The sequence below is a fragment of the Balearica regulorum genome, chromosome 1 (assembly GCF_011004875.1).
Source record: "Balearica regulorum gibbericeps isolate bBalReg1 chromosome 1, bBalReg1.pri, whole genome shotgun sequence".
In the NCBI taxonomy this organism is placed as follows: domain Eukaryota; kingdom Metazoa; phylum Chordata; class Aves; order Gruiformes; family Gruidae; genus Balearica; species Balearica regulorum.
In genome coordinates, this window is record NC_046184.1 from 136,230,811 (window position 1) to 136,250,553 (window position 19,743).

Sequence of the window (19,743 nt, forward strand, 5' to 3'; positions counted from 1 at the left end):
CAAAGCTGATCTCCACCACAGCTACTCTTTGCAGAGGTGGTTGCTCCTCTTTCTCTCTCACTTGCAGAACTGCTACCCCCCGCTGGCAAGTGCTCTGGGAGTGGGGTTAGAGCCAAAGAGGGTGCACAACACCCCTCAGAGCCAACACAGACACACATGTACAGCCACATCGGTCTCAAGGAAATTCAAAACCAAAAATGTCTATAGTCCAGAAGATCAGATTTTCTGCCAGACACTTTCAATGACTGGATCTTACTTCAAAGCAGGGTTTCATTCACAGCGAGCCATGGGAAGCTAAAATAGAGTCTGGGAAGGAGCTGTACTAAGAGAGAATCTGTTGTCTTTGGTCTACTCCTTAAATGCATGTGGCAAATGTAACTGAGAAGTATCTTGCAGACATTGTTCCTGGTCCTTAAGAATGTGTTTAGGAAGCATTGTCCATGCTTGTAACATTATTCCTTTTCTCAGCTGGAACAAGTGAGAGAAGAGGATGTGTAGGGTGGAGAACAAGTATTACACAACTGAAGTCACGTCATAATTTATTCTTTATGTGCATCACTTATTCTGGGACATGTTTCACAATGTTTGCAAAACATCCTTCAAAGTGCAGCATGTCCCTCTCCCAGCCACCGCTGAGCTGAGTTGACATGCCCACCTACAACCTTCTGGCAGCAGCCTCACCCTTCCTTCTCCCTTTCCAGATCCAACTGAGGTGCACATCAAAACCAAAAACCAAGGTGGTCATCCACATGAGAGGCATCATCTTTCCTCCTGTAAGATGCTAGAATGGGCCTCATGTAGAATTACGGGAGATTTCCAGGGTGAAACAACAGAAAATGTGGTTCTAGCAATATCACAAGACTGGAAGCTAAAGCCACTAGCTGCTACTTCCCTTTTTACCACACTGGTGTCTAAGTTTCCTGGAGTTAAGTATAGGCTATGCATCACTTCTTCCTCTTCTTACAGCAGTCCAAATTGCGGTTGGCTTTCAAAGATGAATAGTCCAGCTGTGGGATTTTGATGAGCTGATGCCACTGCTGCATGAGATGGGTTTTAGGACATAATAGCTTCCATCACGGTGACACTGTGGAACATCAGAGAGGAACATGTGAGTTGAGAAACCACAGGGAATTATGGAAGGGCTTTGGGATTTGTTTTTCCAAACAAGCAAGGGTCAATACAATTCTTTTTTGGAAGTTCTTGCTTTTGCATCATGAATGGGAGTTCAGGATAGATAAACAAGAGCACAACCTAGAGATTTTCTCCTAGGTTAGTACTAGAACTAAAAATAAGATAAGTCATAGTCCAAGGTAATTAGGTAATTAAGTTAGGAGATTTTTATTATGAACAGAATGCAACATTCAGCTGCAATGTTCAAGAGCATAATCTTGTATAAATATAATTCTTCCATATAGACTTGTGGATCTCAAATATTCTGGGTAAATTATGGGGAAGAAACATCTGCAAATAAGAGAACAAGAATATAAGGTAAAAACTCTTGGTTTATGTTTCAGGAATTTTTCCTTTATTCTTGTACACTGAGAGTAATTTGCCACTGAGGGACGTCAGCTAAAAATCACATTTCAATTGAGTTCTTCAGTTAGTAAAGCAAAAGCATAAAAAATTAGAACAGGAAAAGAAGACATATTCACAAAGAAGGTCTCATTGATAGTTTCTCTCTTTAATTGAAAAGTACTACATCTGTAGGAAAATACAAGACTGCGCATGTGTGGTTTTAAGCAACTCATACTTTCAGAATCTCTCACTCTTGTGGAATCTTAATAAAATATTTTTAAAATATATGATGCCAGATTTGCAGATATAACTATGTGGAGTATGACATAGATAAACCCAAAAGCTAAGGCAGTGAGACTGGAACTTAGCTTGTAAAATGAAAGAAAATATTCAGAAAAAGATTTAGAAACCAAAAGCAGAAATTTTCTGTGTTATAAGCTTGCCAGCTTTTCCATAGTTATATAAATATGTTGTCAGTCCTTCAATAATGCCATTGGTAGAAAAAGACTGAAACTTTATATCCTCAAATGTTTCTGAACTTGGACTGGCAAAGATGCTTTTGTTTTTGTGGGTGCTCCTTTTAAATAAAAGCTCAGTTGCCTAGGTCTGCTTTTGCTCAGAATTTTACCAGTATTGCTTGGTAACAATAAAGGAAGGAAAACAAAGTGCAAAGAGATAAGGCCATGGATTTAGATCAGTGGCTATTCTGATACCACTTCTTTGGCTCAGGACTGTATATCTTGAACAAAGACGCTCTCCCACCGAAACAAAAAAAACCCCACACCCCAGTTTTACAGAACTTAGTAGGGCTTAGTAGGGTTTCCTAATGTCTTATACTTTGCATATCCAAATTAAGAATTTATCACCAGGTACACATTTGATTCTCAGGTTTTGGCCATTTTTCTAATTAAATAATCCCATTTATAAATAACCTCTGTGCTCATTAACCGAGGAATGCACACAGGTTGCTTTTACAAGTTGGATGTCTAGAATCCCTTTTCATTTTCAGTAGCAGGAGATGGACATAACAGAAATTATTTGACTTCTCTGTGCTTTATTTTTTCCACTTATACTCCTGGAGATAGTGGTGGATTAATGTGCATGTCTTTTGCATTTAGGCACACAATTTATCTTCCCAAATTAGGAGACTAACTTCCATATATACTCAATGAAATTGAGCTCCTCCAGAGGCAACTGAGAAGATTTATAACCTAAGTGACCTGAATATCTTGTTCAGAATAAATGGAGAAATTTGGGCTGTGGCTGATTTTTTCAGATGAACAGCCTATCACAGAGCTTATTTCTACAGGCAGATACTTTCAGAACAAGATTGAGAGAATGAAAAGGCAGGGGTGATTCAGAAGGCAAAAAATATGTTCACTGTTTTGGAGGGCCTGTTGCCTCAAAATGTGATCTACTACAGACCAAGGGCTCCTGATCGTCACAGAGTTTTTTAAAAGATGCTGTTATGAAGTTCCTTTACAGGATATCATGTTTGCTACGACACCCCAACTGTATTGCAGAACAAGGGCCTAGGCAAGCTAATGTTAGGCTGAAATTAGACCTGCTCTTACCTCCAGAGGTCCCTTCTAACATAAATTATTCTCACAGGAAGACACCTGCAAGTTCCTCATGTGTTAGTTGCTAAAAATAGGGAGATGAAAGAGACAAAAAAGGATTTTATATTCCTATAAACCTATGCTATAAGTAAGGATGTTTCTTGCCAGTTTTAATTGATTATTCTTCTTGTACCACAATAATGATAGTAATGTAAACAATGCATTTTTCTGCCCATTCCACAAGAACTGTAAAAGCTTGATACATTTGCCAGTATTCCTTTTCTTTTCCCTTCTTTCTCCTTCTTCCACTCCATGTGTGGTTTCTCCAGGCCATGTAGGCTAAATACAAGTCTAGCCATTGTCTGGTACAATTTCTGTAAGGAAACAGCAATTGATGAAAACAGCTTTGGTCATCACAGTTGGTGTTTATAATACTTCAGATAGTTTGATGTCCACATGACATGGTTATTCAAGACCAACTTGCCATTGACTGCACATGTGAGCCTGGAGCAGCAGTCACCTTGCCTAACTGAAAGTACCTGAAATGCAGATGCCTACATCTGAGCTGTTCACCATGGGAACTCTTTACAGCTAGTAGAGAGAAATCGTACTTTTGGTTTGCAATTACTTTGACCCATCTTAAACCTCTGCATCAAGATGACATAAATGATATTCATAAAATTTCTCTATCATCTCACCTCTGAAGGGAGAATGATGCATAGACTTGCTAATGCAGCTGTAGATGTCTACTTTTAGGTTAGCTGAATGCTCTTACCTCCTCCTCCTCATTGACCTCACACTAGATCACAAGCTATACCATCATGAAACCCTAAGCACTCTTCAGTGTTTTGTAAATTCAGACACTGCTACACCAACCAGGCAAACAAGGTCCAAGGTTAAAATCTTCATTCAGTTAGAGCAATAAATTATCAGTTTGAATATGTTAAATAGTTCCTATCTTTTTTGGTAGTGCTTCACTATAAAAAAAGATTCCAGGAGGAATGGATGGTATGCCCATTTAAGGCATTTCTTGGCTATAAACCCAACTAATCTAAATTAAAGTTGTGTTTCCTGTTCAGGAAAGACTTAGATTGAGCTTTTGCCAACGAATGAAATGTTCTTCAGGACTATGTATGAAACTAACTAAAAAAAGCCCCAAACCTAGTTTTTCTATGAGTACAGAGGTAATCTTCAATCTGCAAAACACACATAGAATCATAGAAACATTTTGGTTGTAAAAGACCTTGAAGATCACCAAGTCCAGCCATTAATCTCACACTGCCAAGTCCACCACTAAACCATGTTCCTAAGCACCACATCTCCAGGGATGGTGACTTAACCATATCCCTGGGCAGCCTGTTCTAGTGCTTGACAACTCTTTCAGTAATATCCAACTTGGAACAGCTTGAGGCCATTTCTTCTTGTCCTATCACTTGTTACTTGGGAGAAGAGACCAACACCCACCTCGCTACAACCTCCTTTCAGGTAGTTGTAGAGAACAATAAAGCCTTCCTCCAGCATCCTTGTCACCAGGCTAAACAACCCCAGTTCCTCATAAGTTGTGCTGTCTAAGACTCTCCACCAGCTTCGTTGCCCTTTGGACATGCTCCAGCACCTCAATCTCTTTCTTGTAGGGAGGGGCCCAAAACTGAATGCACTACTCGAGGTGTGGCCTCACCAGTGCTGAGTACAGGGGTGCAATCACTTCCCTAGTCCTGCTGGCCACACTATTTCTGATACAAGCCAGGATGCTGTTGGTCACCTTGGCCACCTGGGCACACTGCTGGCTCTTATTCAGCCGGCTGTCGACCAATGCACCAAGGTCCTTTTCCTCCGGGCACCTTTCCAGTTGTTCTTCCCAAGCCTGTAGCGTTGCATGGGGTTGTTGTGACCCAAGTGCAGGACCTGGCTCTTGGCCTTCTTGAACCTCATACAGCTGGCCTCAGCCCATCGATCCAGCCTGTCCAGATCCCTCTGTAGAGCCTTCCTACCCTCAAGCAGATCGACACTCCCACACAACTTGGTGTTGTCTGCAAACTGACCCCCTTGTCCAGATCATTGATAAAGACATTAAAGAGAACTGGCCCCAGTACTGAGCCCTGGGGAACACCACTTGTGACCAGCTGCCAACTGGATTTAACTACATTAACCACAACTCTATGGGCCTGGCCATCCAGTCAATTTTTTTACCCAGTGAAGAGTACACCCATCCAAGCCGTGAGCAGTCAGTTTCTCTGGGATAACGGTCTGGGAAATGGTGTCAACGCTTTCCTAAATTCTAGGTAGACAACATCCGCAGCCTTTCCCTCATCCACTAAGTGGGTGACCTTGTCACATCAGGTTAGTCAAGCAGGATCTGCCTTTCATAAGGCTGTGCTGACTGGGCTGGATCACCTGGTTGTCCTGGACATGCCACGTGATGGCACTCAGAATGATCTGCTCTGTGACCTTCCCCAGCACCAAGGTCAGACTGACAGGCTTGTAGTTCCCCAGATCCTCCTTCTGGCCCTTCTTGTAGATGGGCATTGCATTGGCTAACCTCCAGTCAACTAGGACCTCCCCAGTTAGCCAGGACTGCTGATAAAGGATGGAAAGTGGCTTGGTGAGCACTTCCATCAGCTCCCTTGGGTGGATCCCATCTGGCCCCATAGACTTGCGTGTGTCTAAAAGTGGTGTAGCAGGTCGCTAACCATTTCTCCTTGGATTATGTGGGTTTCATTTTGGAAGACATGCGTGGTCCAGGACAGTATGTGGCCCCCTTCTAGCACACCCTGAAGCATGCAGAGAGAAGGATGTAGGACTGCCTCAGCTAATTGGGCTGGTACCTCCTGCCTGCAGCATGGTAACTACATGGGAGTGTCACAGGACCCAGAAACAGGGCAAGGAGGGGGTAGGAAATACCATCTTTAGCTAAAAAAAGAAAACTTAGTGTTTTGGTCTTCCTTGATTGCCCCTTATTCCTCTGGCTATGTTTTTTTTTTGGTTTTTTTTTTTTTTTTTGCAGGGCAATGGTGTAGTATCAGGAAGGGTTTTGTCACATGGTAACAGCTGTGGGCTCTTCTCCTGGTGACTCAGGTGCTGGCCAAGAGTGCTGGCCCCAGCAGCGGGCCGTGCTGTGCCAGCGGATCCCTTGTTTCCCGTTGCAGACCACCACCCTGTTCACTGTCTCTCTTTGATACTCACAAAAGTATTGGTGCAGCATCCCTGGCCCCCCTGTAGTGTTGCGCTGCAGCACGCTTAAGCCCCTCACCATACTGTAAGCTCAGAGGTTTGTATGTACACGTATTGCGACTCACGCCATACCCATCCTTTGGATGCTTCTCAATGGAAGAGGAGAAAATACTTCTCCCCTCAACCTTGGAAAGGCCAGCTGACCTTGTGCCCCTGCCCTAATCAACTAGGCTGAGAAAGAGGATCTGCTCCAGGTAGAAATGGTGTGGGGAGGCAGAGGGAGATAGTGAGGGAGTAACTGAGGAGCAGAGGTTCCTGTTTCAAGCATTACCTTATGAAGAGAGTCATATTACAGCTCATGTTATCATATTTAGAGATAAAGATTGTTTAGGTTTACAAATAGAACCATCAGAAAGATACATTATTAAAATATACATTATTAAAATATAACCATAAAACTCTCATTTTTTTCAACTAGGCCTTCCTCTTTTTCTGTTCTTAATCAATAAAGATGTTGTGGCAAAATGGGAGGAAAAAACCCTTGCTATCTGTAATATTATTATATGAAGCTTGGTTTTCTTGTTTGTGTTTGTGTTCTTGTCTGTCTGGTTGCCTACAATTAAATCAAAAGAGGCTTCTTTAAAGAAAGGACCAGGCAGAACGGGTAGGTGAGGAAATGCAGGAGACAGCTGAAATAAGCAAGTTCAAAGCAGTTAAGAGTGTCGGTTCCCTGTTGGCCAGAGCTGTCACTGAGACTTGTTGCCAGAAAAGAAAAAAGTGCTTTGAGAGAGAGAGGGGAAGCTGCCTCGACTGCAAAGCAGACAGGAGACCTGGCAAGGTGAAAGCACATTGCTCCTCCCGAAACAGAGATCATCACAGCAAGCAGCAAGCCTGCCTGTTAACAGAGGTTTATGCCGCCATTACAAAAGGCTTCAGCTGAAATACTGTCACGTGTTTGATGAGGCTGTGCTGTGAACCAGAGTGGGGAACAGGCCCAAGTGTTTATGTTTCTGAGCAGTATTTCTTCCCTTTTTCAGGATGCCTCTGAAGTCAGACCTGTTCCCAGCTCAGGTTTTTAGTGGGGGCCCAGCAGCTGCTGTGGGAGAGAGACCTGCCTGGGGAACAAGGAGGTGAAGGAGGGCTTGAGGCTGCTCTTGTGCACCACAGCATGCCTAAAGAAACAGTGGGATGGATGCTTTCCTTGTACGACTTGGTCCTGCATGTTTTGCACTTCAAGTGAAAGTTGAAGTTTTCTGGAGAAAATCTGGGTAGGTGGAGGTGAGTCAGTCACATTAATATGTCCACAGGTCCCAGCCCTGGCTGGACCTGCTATCACCATCCCAGCTGATACACAAGGAGTTGTAACACAGGACCTGGGTGGAAATGGGGAAGCCAAGCTCCTAAAGCCGGCAGCACAACAGTGGAGAGGAGCCCTGAGTCCTCAGGGAGGAGCCAGCTCAGTCAGCAGCCAAGGAGGCAGGTGAAAAGCAGAGTGAAGAGGTTACTTGGAAATTAGCAGTGAATGCTTCTTAACTGCTATCATGCCCTAGTTTAGCTGTGTTTTCCTCTGTTCTTTCCACCTCTTCCACTTTCTCTTGTTTCTTTCTACCTTCCTTTCTTTGTCTCTTCCCACTTCCTCTTTGTTTTACTTAATTTTCTCCATCTGCCTTGAGCCTCTCCCTCAGCCTATCTGCTATCCTACTCCACCTCCTTGTGCCCACGCAGCAGCTCCATGCACAAGGACTTCCGTTGTCTTGTAACTCCTTCCAACCAGCAACCTGCAAACCCTTCTGAATTTGTTTCTCACATACCTTCCCATTTTTGCCCATATACGTTCTTCAAAGTCCCTTCAGATTTATGGGCTTTTTGACAATGCAACACCAGGAGAGGTCCCGTACCACACCCAAGCCCCTGACAGCAGCCCTGCCAGAACTTCCTTTCCCCATTGATGAGGGCTGTTGCCAGACAGAAGCGGTAGGCTCAGCAACTGTAAGCCCAAGATGAAAAGATAATCATTCTTACATTTTCACGACTCCTAAAATCAAAGCATGAGCTTTGCTTAGAGTATTTTCTGAGACGAATGTGCCAGCAAATGCTTTTCTTGCTTTTCATAAATACACCAAATACAGAAACTATAATTTTCTGTTAAAATCCCATTTACTCCAACAGTGATCAGAACAGCAGCAACTTTAGGCACGGCCAGGCTCCTCCTGGAAGTCTGTGTACTAGAGTAAGCTGAGCAAGTGTCTCACCCACACTTGACCCAGCCACAGGAGATGCTGGAGGCCTCCAGTGAACTGAAAGCTGGAAGTGGTGATTCTGTTCTAAACCAGGGACTTCCAGCGGGTAGTGCATCTGCTCTTGCTGTGCAGCAATCAGTGCCAAGCAAGGTGCATATCGTCTAAATATGTGTGCTGGCAACAGTTTCTGTTCAATATTGTCGTAGCAAAACAAGTGAACTATCAGCTTTGGGACTAATTGTGCATTTCGTTTTGGGGTACAATATCACAATTATATTTATCCTCCACACTTTAACAGTTTCTCCAAATGAAGTTTAGGGTCTTTTGCTCACTAACAATATTTTCAGGGAAGGTAGAGCTAAACAGTTTCTTGGAGAAGCTTGTTGTAAGCCAGAGTATTGCTTGTAGCGATTGCATTTTTCAGGCACTGCCAGAAGTAGGGCTGAGATCGAGGGTTAGTTGGCCATTCCAGGACAGAACTTCTGCACAGCCTCTTCCTCAGACGGACATACCGGGACTTCTGCAAAACCTTCTCGAGAAATATCAAAATAATGACATCCATTTTTTCATCTAGAAGCCGCTGGTGGGCCATGTAAAATATTGTCTTGAAGCTGCCACTTTTAATATACTTGTTGGTTAGCACAAATACGGTCTTTTTGCTCAGCTGAATGCTCTGGGAAAGATTGTCAAAGACTGGCTGTCCTGGGAGCCAGTCCCTTTCTTCCAGGCATAAATTGAATTGTCTAGCCTTTTGATCTTCCAGCCTTTCAACCAGTTCTTTCAGCACCCACTCATTCACAGCTGGATCTTCATTGTCATAGGCAATAAAAGCATCGTAGCAAGCATCTGGTAAAGACAAACGCTGATATCCCTTCAACTTGGCAGTGCAGTAATGGTAACTATACCATACATCCCAGAAATAGAGATGGCTCATCACTGTGAACACCATAAAGCCTAGGACAATTGAAGCTGACAGAGCATACAGGATCAAATACGAGGTGTCCAGCTCACAGGTATACAGATCCAAGAAAACCACACTCCTTCCTTTATGTGCCCCTGGGCCAGCACAGGTCACGTCTGTGGCCAGAAGAGGAATAGTCACTTGAGTCTGATTTATCCACCAAACAAACCACACAGCATCACAATTGCACTTGAAAGGATTGCCATGCAAAAGCAGCATCCTCAGGTTGTTAATGACATTTTCAGGGAAGCTAGATTTCTTAATTATTTGGATCTCATTTGAGCTGAGGTCCAAGTATTTCAAATTAAAAGCATCTCTGAGAAAATGTTTGGTTAGCCGTTGAATGCGATTGTTTCGGAGCATCAGTTCTTGCAGTGTTGAAGAGCAATTGGACAGTTCTCGGGGAACAGTAGTCAGAAGGTTATTGCTGAGGTCCAGAGTTACTAGTTTCTTCAGGTAGTGGAGGCTTCCCCATTTAAAACTCTTCATCCGGTTATTGGTTAAGTTGAGACTCCTGAGTTCTGGAGGCATAGCTTCAAAAACACCATAAGGCAAAAAACTGAGCGAGTTGAAGGAAATATCCAGTTGCTCCAGGCTGGTCAGATTCTTGAAGAATGACAAGTATCTAGCGTTCCCATCCATCCATAAAACATCTAAACGATTTCCTCTGAATTCTAAAATTTTAAGTGACTGACTTTCCATTCCTGTGTTAATTGAGGTAGAAATCTCATTCTCATTCATCATCAGCTTCTTCAGGTGTGCCAAGTTTTTCATAAAGCTAAGCACATGACTAACACCTTCTGCCAGAAAATAATGTTTGTTATTGCTCAGGTCTAGAATTTCTAAAAGTTTTAGCTCTTTGAAAGCAGTTGAGTATAGCAAGTCAATCCTGTTGTTAGAAAAATCCAGATATTTCAATCCAGACAAGTAGTAGAATTCACTTCCATTTAAAGTTTGACTTATTGCATTACCTGACAAATTGAGGCATCTGAGGAAACTAAGAGCACGGAAGTCTGAGGGGTTAATAAAAAATATGTTGTTTCTACTTAAATCCAGAGTTTCTCCATATTTCAGGCAGTCTTCCTTAACTGAAGATTCGTAGGAAGCAGCCTCTTTGTCTTTGGACCTGCAACTTCGCCCATACTCATCATACCTGAAATAATGCATGTCTTGTAATACTTGCCTGTTGTATTGCTCTACTGAAATCCTAGGATTAGAGTAAAATCCATAAAAGTTGCTTTCACCTGAAGAAGGAGAAATTTTATTCACTGAGAGGTCTATGAGTTTAAGAGCTGGGAATTGTTTGAACACTCTCAGGTCAGCAATTTTAATAAAGTTAGTCCCGAGATCTAACACTGTTAGATTTCTAAGTCTGAGCAATGGATCTAGATTTCCCTCTCTCAGTTCTTTAAAGACATAACCCCTGAGCCTCAGGGTTTCCAGGTGGGAGAGGGAAGAAAACGTCTTAGACAGATTCAAGAATGGAGAATACATCTTCACTTCAAAATTAAAGGACAGATCAAGCACTACAAGGCTGGGGATAAATTTCAAAAACTGAGCATCTCCAATCTCCTTTATGAGGAAATTTTGGGAGAGGTCAAGCTCTTTGAGATTCCTGATGTTTTCAAACCAGCTGCTGGGTATGCTCCGAAGAGAGTTGCTATGTAGTCGCAAAATTCTTAAATTTTTCAAGGAATGAAAAGCCTTTGAATGTATTTCAATTGTGCCCTTGGGGCAGGGAATACAAGGATATGGGGCATTATAGCAACGTGGGCAATTACCACTTAGATCAAGAATTTCTAGGTTGTGAAGGGCACTTAAATCATGTTCTTGAATTACTTGAATCATGTTATTGTAAATATACAATTCCTTTAAACTAGATGACAAATTGGGTGGAATATGAGTTAAGTTGTTTGACTTCAGGGATAGTATTGTTAATTTTTTCAGCTCCAGAAAGGCTGTTTTTTCAATTTCAAATGAAACATTGCATGGATTTCGGTAGTAACAGTTCTGTCCCAAATACAATACTTCTATGTTTCCTAGCCCTGACAAATTGGTCTTTTGGATAGAAAAGATACTATTTGCTTCCAGGCTCAGCAGACTTAGAGTAGGAGGAAGACCCTGGGGTATTTCCAACAGCTGGTTTGCATCCAAATACAATGACTTCAATCTTGTCAGGGCAGCAAAACTGCCATTCTCAATCTTCGGTGTCCTGATGCACACATGATCTTTGGGTCCCATTCTGACAGGCACACAGTTGCATCTGAAGTCAATCTCCACGAGATTTTCAAGATCAGCAAAAGATGTTGGATAGATATGGGGGATATGGTTAATATTCAGGGTAAGGTTGGTAGCGTTTTTGGGGATCCCTCTGGGGACTTCCAGGAGACGCCGATCAGTGCAGTCCACTGTCACAGTACCTTCAGAGGTTTTAACATCACAGGGTAAACTTTTGGAAAACCAAGATCCTGACAGCAGTATCGGAAATAAGAAGAGCAAGACAAACGGCAAGGCATTTGACATCTTTGCACAAAGTACCTAAAAATAAGGAAAGAGGGAGGTATTAATTCAATGCAATGAGAACATCTCATCGGCCATCATATCAACCACGTACTGGGTCAGACCAAATATACAGCTAACCTGAAGTCCCATCTTTCAGTGGCAAGAAGTAGATGTGCAGGCAGGATTATAAGTTTGGGGAAGGCATATGTTAGTACTTTCTCAAATGTTTACTTCACTTTCTTATCATTAAGTATTGTAGTGTTAACATAAATATCACTCTCTAAATAATGAATCATTAAAAGAAATCTACTGAAAAAAGACAAGACAGGTGATTAAAGGCTATGACTCTGGGAATTTTCTTTTTTTTTTTTTTTTTTTTTAATGGAAACAAGCAGTGCTAAACATCCAGCAGATTGCCATTGTATAATAGCGTAAATAAGCAAAGTTAATTTTTTGCAGCACAGGAAAGGTAGAAAAAAAATCTACAGTCACTTAAAAGCTAGTTTAAAGTTTCAAAACCACACTAACAGGTGAGTACCTAATTCAAATTTCACATTATCATAGGGATTCTTAGAATCATAGAATATAATCAGAGAATCATTGAGGTTGGAAAAGACCCTTAAGATCATTGAGTCCAACCATTAACCTAACACTGCCAAGTCCACCACAAGAGCATGTTCGTAAGTGCCACATCTACAAGTCTTTAAAATACCTTCAGGGATGGTGACTCAACCACCTGCCTGGGCAGCAGGTTCCAATGACTGACAACCCTTTCGGTGAAGAAATTTTTCCTAATATCCAATCTAAACCTCCCCTGGCACAAATTGAGGCTGTTTCCTACCATCCTATCACTTGTTACTTGGGAGAAGAGACCAACACCCACCTCGCTACAACCTCCTTTCAGGTAGTTGTAGAGAACAATAAAGCCTTCCTCCAGCATCCTTGTCACCAGGCTAAACAACCCCAGTTCCTCATAAGTTGTGCTGTCTAAGACTCTCCACCAGCTTCGTTGCCCTTTGGACATGCTCCAGCACCTCAATCTCTTTCTTGTAGGGAGGGGCCCAAAACTGAATGCACTACTCGAGGTGTGGCCTCACCAGTGCTGAGTACAGGGGTACAATCACTTCCCTAGTCCTGCTGGCCACACTATTTCTGATACAAGCCAGGATGCTGTTGGTCGCCTTGGCCACCTGGGCACACTGCTGGCTCTTATTCAGCCGGCTGTCGACCAATGCACCAAGGTCCTTTTCCTCCGGGCACCTTTCCAGTTGTTCTTCCCAAGCCTGTAGCGTTGCATGGGGTTGTTGTGACCCAAGTGCAGGACCTGGCTCTTGGCCTTCTTGAACCTCATACAGCTGGCCTCAGCCCATCGATCCAGCCTGTCCAGATCCCTCTGTAGAGCCTTCCTACCCTCAAGCAGATCGACACTCCCACACAACTTGGTGTTGTCTGCAAACTGACCCCCTTGTCCAGATCATTGATAAAGACATTAAAGAGAACTGGCCCCAGTACTGAGCCCTGGGGAACACCACTTGTGACCAGCTGCCAACTGGATTTAACTACATTAACCACAACTCTATGGGCCTGGCCATCCAGTCAATTTTTTTACCCAGTGAAGAGTACACCCATCCAAGCCGTGAGCAGTCAGTTTCTCTGGGATAACGGTCTGGGAAATGGTGTCAACGCTTTCCTAAATTCTAGGTAGACAACATCCGCAGCCTTTCCCTCATCCACTAAGTGGGTGACCTTGTCACATCAGGTTAGTCAAGCAGGATCTGCCTTTCATAAGGCTGTGCTGACTGGGCCGGATCACCTGGTTGTCCTGGACATACCACGTGATGGCACTCAGAATGATCTGCTCTGTGACCTTCCCCAGCACCAAGGTCAGACTGACAGGCTTGTAGTTCCCCAGATCCTCCTTCTGGCCCTTCTTATAGATGGGCATCACATTGGCTAACCTCCAGGACTGCTGATAAATGATGGAAAGTGGCTTGGTGAGCACTTCCATCAGCTTCCTCAGCTCCCTTGGGTGGATCCCATCTGGCCCCATAGACTTGCGTGTGTCTAAGTGGTGTAGCAGGTCACTAACCATTTCCCATTGGATTAGGGGGGCTTCATTCTGCTCCTCATCCCTGTCTTCCAGCTCAGAGAGCTGGATACCCTCAGAACAATTTATCTTATTGCCAAAGACTGAGGCAAAGAAGGCATGAAGTACCTCAACCTTTTCCTCATCCTTTGTCACTGTGTTTACCCCCCACATCCCATAAAGCATGGAGATTCTCCTTAGCCCTCCTTTTGTTGCCAGTGTATTTATAGAAATATTTTTTATTGTCTTTTATGGCAGTAGCCAAATTAAGTTCTAGCTGGGCTTTGGCCTTTCTAGTTTTCTCCATGTGTAACCTCACAACATCCTTGTAGTCCACCTGAGTTGCCTGCTCCTTCTTCCAAAGGTCATCAGCTCACTTTTTTGGCTGGAGCTCAGGGTAAAGTGCTCTGTTCAGCCAGGCTGGTCTTCTTCCCTGCCTGCTTGTCTTTTGGCACATGGGGACGGCCTGCTCCTGCGCCTTTAAGATTTCCTTCTTGAAGAGTGTCCAGACTTCCTGTACTCCTTTGCCTCTCAGGACTGCCTCCCAAGGGACTCTGTCAACCAGGCCCCTAAACAGGCCAAAGTCTGCCCTCCAGAAGCCCAAGGTAGCAGATCTGCTGACTCCTCCTGCTTACTTTTCCAAGAATGGAAAACTCTCTCATTTCATGATCACTATGCCCAAGATGGCCTCCAACTACCACATCACCCACAAGTCCTTCTCTGTTTGCAAACAACAAGTCTAGAGAGGTGCCCTCCCCTAGTTGGCTCCCTCACCAACTGCATCACAAAGTATACTAGCCTTTCCCTTGATTCTCACCCATATGTGTGAGTCATCCCACCATTTTTCCATGGTGGAAACTATATCCCAGTTTTCCAGCTGCACAATGGCTTCCAACTCCTCCTCTTTGTTGCCCACACAGCGTGCATTGCTATAGATGCACTTCATTTAAGCTATTGATCATGCCAGCTTTTCTTGGGGAGAAGACCTAATTCATATGTGACTGTTCTCAGGTGCTTCTCTGGTTTCTAACACATCAACAAACCTTACATCTTTACTACCACGTGGATCTCCATCCCCTACTCCCACTGAGATGGCTAAAGAACATTCATTGTTGCTCTGACTGGCTTGGCTTTTTACCCTGTTGCATTCAACTTCACACGTGTCACCACTATGGACCCCAGTCCCTCAAGCTTGACAGTTTAAAGCTTATTTTACCAAGCTGGCTAGCCTACTGGGAAAGATTCTTTTGCCTTTTCTAGTCAGGTGGATTCCATCTCTCCCTAGCAGTTTATAGTCATCAAAGTGTGTCCCATGATCATGAAAGCCAAAACTGTGATGAAAGCACCATCCATGTAGCCAAGTGTTGATTTGCATGATGTGTCTGTTCCTGCTCGCACTCTTTCTTCTATTTGGTAAAATAGAGGAAAAGATAACCTGAGCACCAATCCCTTTCAATCACACCCCCTGAGCTTTGTAGTCTTGCTTGATTCCACCCAGGTTCTGCCTTGCCCATTCATGCCCACATGAAAGAATGTTCAGTAAGTGTCAGAATGAATGTATGGTTTACCCAAGCCTATACTTTATGACTATACTTTATAGAATCATAGAAGTATAGAGTGGTTTGGGTTGGAAGCGACCTCAAAGATCATCTAGTTCCATGGACCTGGACTCCCTCCATTAGACCAGGTTGCTCAAAGCCCCATCCAACCTGGCCTTGGACACTTCCAGGGAAGGGGCATCCACAACTGCTCTGGGCAACCTGTTCCAGTGCCTCACCACCCTCACAGTGAAGAATTTCTTCCCAATAGCTAATCTAAATCTACCCTCCTTCAGTTTAAACCCATTACCCCTTGTCCAAATATTACATGCCTTTGTGAAAAGTCCCTACTTCATATGGTTTAATACGAGCTTGCATTTTCACTGTCCAATAAGGACAGAGGGCCAAGAGAGCACTGTATCAATGTGAAGTGTAAAAATGAAAATTAAAGACAGATTTAAGATTGAGCATGTCCCATAAAAGAATAATAATCAGTAAATAATCATAGCCAAAATCCTGTAGGCATTTAAAGAACCTTCCAAAACACGCTTTTTGTCTGTCAAGTCTTTGTGGTCTTGCCTACTTTATAGATTTGTGTGTATTATGGGAAGAGCAATAAGCTTTTAATATTTCACAACTTACTAGTTACTTCCTCAGCAGCAGTCAATGTCATAGAAACCCTGTCCCTCTGGCCAGAGGCAGCCAGCCAGGCAAGCATGCTGCCAGTCTTGGCTTGCCTAGCACAGGCAGAGGGGCCATGACAATTTTGCTGCCTTGCACAGCTTCTTAACTGCTGTGTCTGGTGCTGGTCACGAGATTTAAAAAGAATAAAACCCACAATAATTAAAATTATTATTTTTCCCTGGAAAACTCAGTGTTGAAGGTTTGGAAATGCATGCCACACAAAATGCTCCTAAACAACCAGGATTAGTTATGCATGGAATAGTATTGACTAAATGTGAATACCCAGTTAAGCAGCTGAAAATGAGATGATTAGGTAAAGTATTCAAGATACACAGAAATGTTTTTTTCTCTTTAGCTGGGACACAAGAACATATAAAGGCCAGCTGAAACAGTATGTGAAAACCCTATTGAGTGTTCCCTAAGACATGCCTTGCAGGTGACACAGACTTGGAGATTAATTGAGGCTTCCTGTTGGAAAAGATAAAACACATTCATTTCCTTGCACCATTATAGCTTTTTTTTTTAGAACTCTTTTTTTCTCCACTAATATGGGCAGGGATGTGAGAGGGGGAAGGAAGGACTCTATCTTTGATATTAGTTACATGGAAAACTGAAAGTCTTTCTTTGAATGAAAAGGGACATTGCTGAAGAAAGACCTGAATATATTCTTGTAAATATTTTACCTGCCTTCTTTTCCAAGGGACACAATATATTACACATGTAAAAGACTTTATTAGATGAATAAAATAAACAAAGAGTGCCTGTCCTAACTGAATGGCCCATGGTGCCCCCGCTCCTGCCTAATTCCATCTCTTGCTTTACCAGACCAACCTACCCCAGGGGCCAGGGTCATTAGCCAAGGCAGGTGCTCATGGAGCACAGCAGGGAGGTGGCAGGGAAACCACAGAGACTCTGCCCTGCAGGACATGTCTCTCCATCACATGGATGCCATTTACATTTATCTGTCAATGCACGCCACAGCAGACCGTGATGTGCTGACCCTTGCCAGCCATGGACACGGTACCTGCAGCCACCGAGGGAAGTACTGACAAACACTGGAGATCAAAGTCTAGCAGCCTGTCTTCCTTTAAAAGAAGGCAGGAAAACCTCTGCTTCTAACTGGGTGTCAACCTCCAGATTTGCCGTTCTTGAGGAAAAGTTAATTAGAATCAATCTGTAAAGATTTGCTAAACCAAATTAGAATCTGCTGTCCAAGCACTAGAGTAAGACCTGGGCAAGGTGAGATTGCAGTCTGGATTGCCACAAACTTTCTACATGAACTCATACTTGGCCACTGCACTCAGGCACCTAATTTTAGGCACTTACGCAAGTTCCTCAATTCAGTGTCGTCAACCTGGGTTGCACTGACATTCAAGAGAGAGCAGGAGAGAGGAGAGAGCTCTGCAGGCACTGCTCAGCTCCAAAGATGGAGGAAGCTCTGCCTGACTACCCACTGAACAGAGACTAATGCTGCAGGTTTAGATGCCTAAAATTATATGTGCTATGAATCTGGGCATTAAAAGTCTTCACAGATATGTTTGTAGGTTTCTTAAGAAGTCAAAAAATGCCTTTTCACATGTTTGCAATGCTCGGATTTTGAACTCTTATGTATTGCAGTATTTTTAGGAACCTAATAGTTGTTGCTCCAGGTAGAGCAAGCCTAGCTCCTACCATCTTTGTGCTTCATTTCTTTCTTTCTTCTTTTTCCTGATACCTTTTTAATACATTAGCTATTTTAACAGCAGACCTTTACATTCTGGTGCTGTGTCTAACTATTTGCATGGCTAACATCTTGTGTCTGTTATAGTACCAGAACAAATAAAAAGATTGTTTTAATTAGAAAAAAACAAGCAACGCTGACCTGTGCAATGCTTTTGCAATGAGAGGCTAGTTTAAAAGTACAGCTTGAGGTATGCCTGAGAACTGTCCTTTTCTCTGTGATCTATGCTTGGCTTTATGAGAAGTTCAAAAAGCACTAATCTGCTGATATTAACTAGCACATGCACAAACCTGTGATGATTTGGTATATTCTTCAAATATTTAGCAACAATAAAGCTAGGTGTTTCTGAAGGAAGTTTGTCTGTAGATGTTCCATATGTATTTTAAAAGGTGAAAGGGGGAAAGGCTAGAGAAAAAAGAACACCTCAGAAGTTACAGAAATTAGAAAAGACATTGTTATACTCATTCTGTAGCACAGCAGTACAATTAAGTGCTAGCCAGTTAGTATTAGCACAAATAAATTCTTTCCTTTCCCATCATTATGTATTGCAGCTTCTAACCATAATAGTAAATTTGAGCATTTAGAAAACAAAAAAGGAGATTATGTTGAAAGTCTTCCACAACAATTCCAGTCAAAGAGGTCTAAGAGCACATTTAAAATGAAAGTTCAACCTACCATTTTCTGTGTGCTTCCAGGTCTGGTGAATTTGTTGCTGGAGGGGACTGTAAATCAGAGCAGAAAACAGCATAAAAGAGGTCCCCACTGGTTCAGCTCAGGTGCGGAGGAGAGTAACACGACATAACTCACTCAAGACAAGAGCTGTAATCACTACTATATCACTACTCTTCAGCTGGACTGTGACTTGAGAAATAATTAAATGTGAAACAACTGCTGCAACCTACTTCCTCAAACATTTGTACTTAAAACTAAAACAACAGTACCTCATTTACTCCACCCCCCCATAAAAATAACCGTGTACTCTTATTTTTTCATTTTTAAACAAATTCTCACATGACTCATACATCCATGCACTGTTGTGATAAAAGTGGTTTGGTTTTTTTTCCTTTTGGTCTCATATACTGCAATTTTCTCTCTTCTTTGCTACTTTTGAACACAGTTTTAATTTCAAACTGTGTGCTTTATCTAGCTACAATGTCATACCATAAAGAACTACAATAAGACTTACTCCAAGAAGATGAACATCTAAGCCATGGGGAAGGAGAGAAATTGCAAAATACTTGGCAACAGAGCATAAGATCAATCAACTAGGAGATAAATGAGCTACATAAGGGTAACAACTAAGATTTGCAGAAGCTTAAGTTCCTTCTTTTTTCTCCCTCTCCTTTTTTTAGTGTAAACTGCACAGAGACGGAAATTGTTAATTGATGTTAACAATATTTTAGTTTTGGGAGTTTATTTGTTGTTACTACTACTACTACTACTACTACTATTATTTTTTTTTTATTATTATTGTTATTATTATTTGGTGTAGTGTTCATTTCTGTTGCAAATACCTTCAAGAACTGGGACAAATTTCTTAAGCTGAATACTTTGTGGAAGAAATGTCTATTAAGTGAATGGGACTTCAGGGAAGGGAACTAAAATAAACCAGGAAAAAAAGCATAGTTGTAAGGGCATAGGAAAGAGCATACAAGAAGTTGAAAAGTGCGTGGGAGAGTGTAGAAGGGACCAAGTAAAAGGTGACATGGATAGACTTGGTGACAATCCAGCATTTCGTGGAACACCATGTCTGTTTGAGAGCTTCTT

At 42.6% G+C, this 19,743-nt stretch overlaps 1 protein-coding gene across 1 annotated transcript; it reads right to left on the reverse strand.

Moving 5' to 3' along the window:
- Nucleotides 1-8,383: 8,383 nt before the first annotated feature.
- TLR7 (toll like receptor 7) lies at nucleotides 8,384-18,840 on the reverse strand. The gene is made up of 2 exons (XM_075776328.1): nucleotides 18,652-18,840; nucleotides 8,384-11,984 (listed from the first exon to the last, which is right to left on the reverse strand). Exons 1-2 carry the CDS (start codon nucleotides 18,652-18,654, stop codon nucleotides 8,844-8,846), a joined length of 3,144 nt encoding a protein of 1,047 aa, XP_075632443.1. The 5' UTR covers nucleotides 18,655-18,840; the 3' UTR covers nucleotides 8,384-8,843.
- Nucleotides 18,841-19,743: the final 903 nt, after the last annotated feature.